Raw genomic sequence first — 5,288 nt, 5'->3', positions numbered from 1 at the left:
TGCCACAAGGGAGAAGTAAACTAATATTGTTGCTTTTTCTTCTTTTTTTTCCATCCCCACCAAATGGCCATCTTTTTAGTCGCAGGAGGCATCTACCCACCTCCATTTCTGCCTCTCCCCTTTGATCACAGATTCTATTTGATGCTGCTTGGGTCTAAAATAACTCTTCTTTAGCTTGTCAATAACTGATGCTAACTCTGTTATGTTAGCTCCAGCCCAGATCACAGTGTAGAGAGAGAGAGAAAAAAACACTTTCACAGTTTGACAATTTCCCTGCAAAAGGGAACAGGGCCAGTTTCGTGAGGTAGATTTCGATAAGTTTTTTGTCTTTGTGTCAACTTGAAACCACTTCAGATGATTACGTGAAAAGACTTCTAAACACAGTTGAACCAAACCAGTCAATAAGCAGGGGTCTCATTTATAAAGGATTGCGTGGAAACCATATTAAAAGTGAACGTACGGCCAAAAGGCGGAAATGGCATATGCCAAAAAATTTCAGATTTATAAAACCATGCATACGCACGTTTCTGCGCATCTTTCCTTTATAAATCACAGCCGCATGTTAGAGTTTGCGCACGAGGTCCCGCCTCAGGTTCTACCCTCTACAYGCYCACATTCAACCATAAACAGTCAATGCAAAGTACCTCATGAATGTTAAGATGTATTTAAATCAGTCAGCTGATCAATGCCAACAAAAGTGATTGGTTCAGACACGCTCCGTCGTGCGCCTGGATGATGACAGGGGCTGACTGACAGCTGCTCACGTGAACAGATTGTCTGTAATTGACACAGATTTTCCCTCATTTTGCTTTAGAGTAATCTAAGGATTTTTATAAAAGTACTCAGCTTCAAATTAATTTTCTCTCAGAGCCTGCAGGATGATAAAAACAATAAAAATAAATTAAATGTCAGATAAAATTAGAAATAAGTCCACCGCTCTTCTCCTCGTCCTCTCCCCCTCCTGCTTGCTCTGTTATCCGCAGCAGACACCCCAGCCCCACGCGCACACACGCACGCATCCCAACCCACTGAGCGCGCGACAAATACGGACTTTAAACGTGAACTTTTATAACATACACACTGGCGAGGTGGATGCGCCCTGCGCGTGTATCCAAAGCATGACTTTTGCTGTCCTGTTGTTTTTGTCGGGGAGGGGCCTGTGGGTCAGGGAGGGGTCTGTGGGTCAGGGTCGTGAGGAGGAAGCAGATGAAGGGATTTGCGCACGGGAACTTTCATTTAAGATTTATGTTTTTTTTATTTCAAAGGTCCTCGTGGCTCAGCAGCAGAAGCATATTACTGTTAAGAAAGCTGATGATAAAGTTGAATAAATATCTAAGTCTGATACTGAAGGTAAATTAAATATCTGACAGTGATCATTACACAGTGTGGCTCTAATTCCTCAATTCACCATCTGTGTCGCAGTTTCACGTCTCCAAAATGAGTGTACGCATGGGTCAGAGCTGGAGTGAGGCACCGCGCATTTTCACGTCAAGTTTGGATTTTATAAATCACAACCTTGGCGTAAATAGTGGCGTACGCAAGTTTCTGGGCTCAAATTGTGCGTACGCCAGTTTTATAAATCCGAACCCAGGTCCTTCAGTGACGTCCAAACCGTTCATTTTCTGTACTTGCTTTTTATTGTAAGGAGCAGAAGATCTGAGCTGATTGGATGTGATGTATAATTGTGTGCATTTTTTTTAGACTGAATCTATGCGAGTGCTTTTCAATATTCTTTATCACCGCTGTAACCCATTTCAATTATATGAAACTCAGGGTACCTGCAGAACCCTAAAGTCTTAAAAGGCATTGAATTCATTAATCCAAAAATAAGGCCTTAATTAGCCTTAAAGTGCCTTGAATCAATCTTATACAAGTCTTAAAAATGTTAACACATAAATAGGATGATTGTAATTCATCTCAAATATTAAAATAATTGGTAAAAATTGTTTTTTTAATATTCACATGCAGACATTCCCCTTTGACATCATTTCCTGTTATTTCACATGCAAATATCTCAACAGCTGTCCATCTGAGCAATGTGAAATTTGTTTTGTAATATGTTAACAATGTCTTTCCAAAAATGCATTCACTTTTCTTACAAAAAAAATTCACGTCACGGGCACTTTATGGTTTCATCTACAGCAAATAGGGGTTAAGACCCCACTGTGGGTCCTAAAACTCCAAATTTTGGGTTGTTAGAGGATTTCCAGACAATAAATTAAGTTTAAAACTGACTGCTAAGAACATTTCTGCTATAGTTAAAAATACTTTGATTCGTGAGTTTTTGACTGTTTTTATTTATTTATTTAGTCATTTGTGTTTATTATGAAATTGGTCATAAACTTAATTTCACAATGGCATTAAAAAGTCTTGAATTTAACTTGCTTTAAACTGAAGGAACCCTGAAACTATTAATTTTAGTTTATAAAACTAGTGCTTAAAGTTACCAGACAGACAGATGTGGAGCATTTTTGTTTGAAATTGTTCTGGCATTTTTTTTGGACTTTTTATTGTATTTACAAATAAATTCACATTAATATGCCAAAAGGTTGCATTCATATACTGTAAATCCATAGCTTTCCGTTTCTTCTTTTCCCGTCACCCACCTGCAGCACAGACTTCAATGTTTGGATGGGAGAGAGAGAGAGAGAGAGAGAGAGTTTAGAGGAGGAATGAGCAAAAAGCAGAGCTGTGTTTGCCAGCCGGGTCACGGCAACCCCCCTCCTTACATCAAAGCTGTGCCGGCCCACATCCTGTCACTGACCTCTACCCCCCCCCCCCCTCTGTAGTTCAGTGCGTGGCTCAAGTCTGCTGCAAAGGCTTTCATTCACTCAGCTGTAGCCCTGTAAACCAAACAACTAATGATGGATTGCATAGATGTTAATGACAGATAATCTGCCTCTCCTTTAGCTGAGGAGCATGCCTGAGTGATGAGAAACCTCTGAGTCATCTGAATTCGTCTGTCTGGTTTTAGTTTCTAAGAATGCGAGCAATGTTTTTGGTGCGAGTCGTGTAAGCGTGATTGATTAAAGTGTCTTTTCTTTTTTTCTTTTCTTTTGTTCCGCAGGAGGAAAACGGAACAACTTCTCCACATGCAAAGCGAAGGCAGCAGCTACGGGCCCTCTGCTAGAAATGGAGGCCTGTTAAGATTCCACGAAGACCTTTTAAAAGAAAAAGTCTCCGAAAACTGAAGCCTCCAGTTCTCAAAGGACCCCTCTCTTCCCCAATCCACACTGCTCCTACTCTACTGCTCCCCCCCACCTCGTCACGTTCACACGCCATCACCAAAAAAAAAAAAAAAAAACTGAACAAGACAATCAGGACTTTGGAGGAGCACCGTCACGTAACCTCACCCTCACACCGAAACCCCTGGGATAAACAAGCAAACAAAATAAACCACATCACTGTTTCGTTTTCCTTCAAATATCAGCTTTACTGCAATCGAGGGCACTGCACTGAAAAACGAGCAGCAATTGTGATGCGTGCACAGACTTCTTCCCCGCACCGCCCCAACACTCCCAACACCTGTCACTAAGTTATTATAAGTTATTTGTCACCTGTTCCTTTTTGTATAGTTCATAAGGTCGACATTCAGTCTACCCCTAAAACCCCCTCCCTCTTCTTCTCACTGGATTTTTTGTTTTTGTTTTGTTGTTGAGACCATTTTGGGGGTTTCACCCGACCGACCAAACGCCTCTTTTTAGACTGCACTAAGGAAGACGGAGGGATCTCATCTTGACTTAAAAAAAAAAAGAACAAAACAAAACGTCCTCAAGACGCCGGATTAAATTTGTCACTGACCAAGTTGGTGCAAGAAAAAATAAAAAGAATGAATCAACATTTCAACTTTTTTTAATTTTAGACTGAATTTCATTTTGAATGCTTTTTGTTTTGTATCTTGTTTCATTTTCTCGGTGTATATTTTAGTGATTTTTTTTAATAGTGGTATATATAAAAATAAGCTTTGGACAAAAGAAAAGCCATTTTTTTTCTTGTTGGAGCATCTTGCAGAAAAATCAAAACTTAAGGCTTTTTTTGATAATTATTTGTAACAAATAGTGACCTCGAGTCTTGCTCCGATGTAAAATAATGCTCAGTATGTGTACTTTTTTAAAATAAAACTGTCAGGATATGTTGGATTTTTTTCTGGATATTTTTGCAGGTTACATTAGGACAAAGGCAGGAGTGTCAGCTCAGAGGCCTATATTTTATTGTTCTAAAACATGACAAATGAAGCAGATATATATATTTACCCCAGCACTTGACAGTCTTTTCTTTTATTGCGATGGACCTTTTTATTTTGTCTTTTTCCTCTTTCTGGTAGCTAATAGTGTGGTCTTTAGCCATGTTGTTTATTCCACTCCAACATCTCTGTAACATTTTAATTTTAATGCGCTATGTTAGTATTACTTGATGATTTTTTTTTTTTTTTACATATTCTGGGTCACTGTAATCTTGGAATAGCATTTTGCTTGCCAAGTGGTCATATTTGAATTGTTTTTATCATGTTTTATTTTGTTTTTTTAAAGAAAATAAAAAGACACCATTGGCTCAATGAGTTCATATTATTTAAAAACGTATGTATACATTTGAAATTGACTGATTAGTCAAGATCAAAATAAATTTCTTAGTCTGATTCCTGCCTCTTGGGGCCCATCATGTCAGCGTTTTTGGTAAAATAGCCTCCTCTTGTGGTTGTATCCTGTTAAGCCACATTTAGCTCATCAATGAGCAACTTTTCCCCCCTCTCCCCAGACTTTTTTTTTTACTTAAGTGTTCATGTGAACAGTATTTAAAATGTTTACAAAGCTGTCCATTTCACATTATGCAGATTACTCTGGCCCCAGGCTGCAGTGCAAGTGCTACAGCTAGCTGCTGCTCGCCAATAAGAATCCCATGTAATTAAGGGAAGACTGACTGTCGTCTAAAGGTTTATTTCAAAATAGTTATGCTGTTTTTGAGATTTGAATTCTTTTAAGACAGCAGCAATCTTTGGTCTGATAAGCTGTTAGCTCATTCATTTAGTCAGAAATTAAACTCTCCAAACTGAGGTTGTTCAACAGGTAAAATTAAAAGTTTCATAATTTTTCCACAAAAATCCATTAATCTGACCTAACACTATACTTGTGTTTTCAATTTTCAAGATGCTAAAGGACAAATGGATATAGAGCAAGGGCCACCTTTGGTCTTTGAAATATACACTCACCGGCCACTTTATTAGGTACACCACGCTAGTAACGGGTTGGACCCCCTTTTGCCTTCAGAACTGCCTCAATTCTTCGTGGCAT

The 5,288-nt window shown here is 38.9% G+C and overlaps 1 protein-coding gene across 4 annotated transcripts in view; it reads left to right on the top strand.

The window, feature by feature from the left end:
* The window catches only part of lef1 (lymphoid enhancer-binding factor 1), a 40,086-nt gene extending 35,531 nt beyond the window's left edge, over positions 1-4,555 (top strand). For 2 of the 4 annotated variants that reach the window (XM_014007757.1, XM_014007756.1), the window contains exon 10: positions 3,068-4,555. In XM_014007757.1, coding sequence (XP_013863211.1) covers positions 3,068-3,147 — 80 coding nt within the window. In that variant the 3' untranslated portion in view covers positions 3,148-4,555. The remainder of the gene's footprint in view (positions 1-3,067) is intronic. The other 2 variants (XM_014007759.1, XM_014007758.1) reach the window with 1 other exon arrangement.
* Positions 4,556-5,288: the final 733 nt, after the last annotated feature.

This window comes from Austrofundulus limnaeus, unplaced genomic scaffold (genome assembly GCF_001266775.1).
Source record: "Austrofundulus limnaeus strain Quisiro unplaced genomic scaffold, Austrofundulus_limnaeus-1.0 Scaffold44, whole genome shotgun sequence".
In the NCBI taxonomy this organism is placed as follows: Eukaryota; Metazoa; Chordata; class Actinopteri; order Cyprinodontiformes; family Rivulidae; genus Austrofundulus; species Austrofundulus limnaeus.
This window is presented reverse-complemented; position numbering and strand designations above follow the sequence as displayed.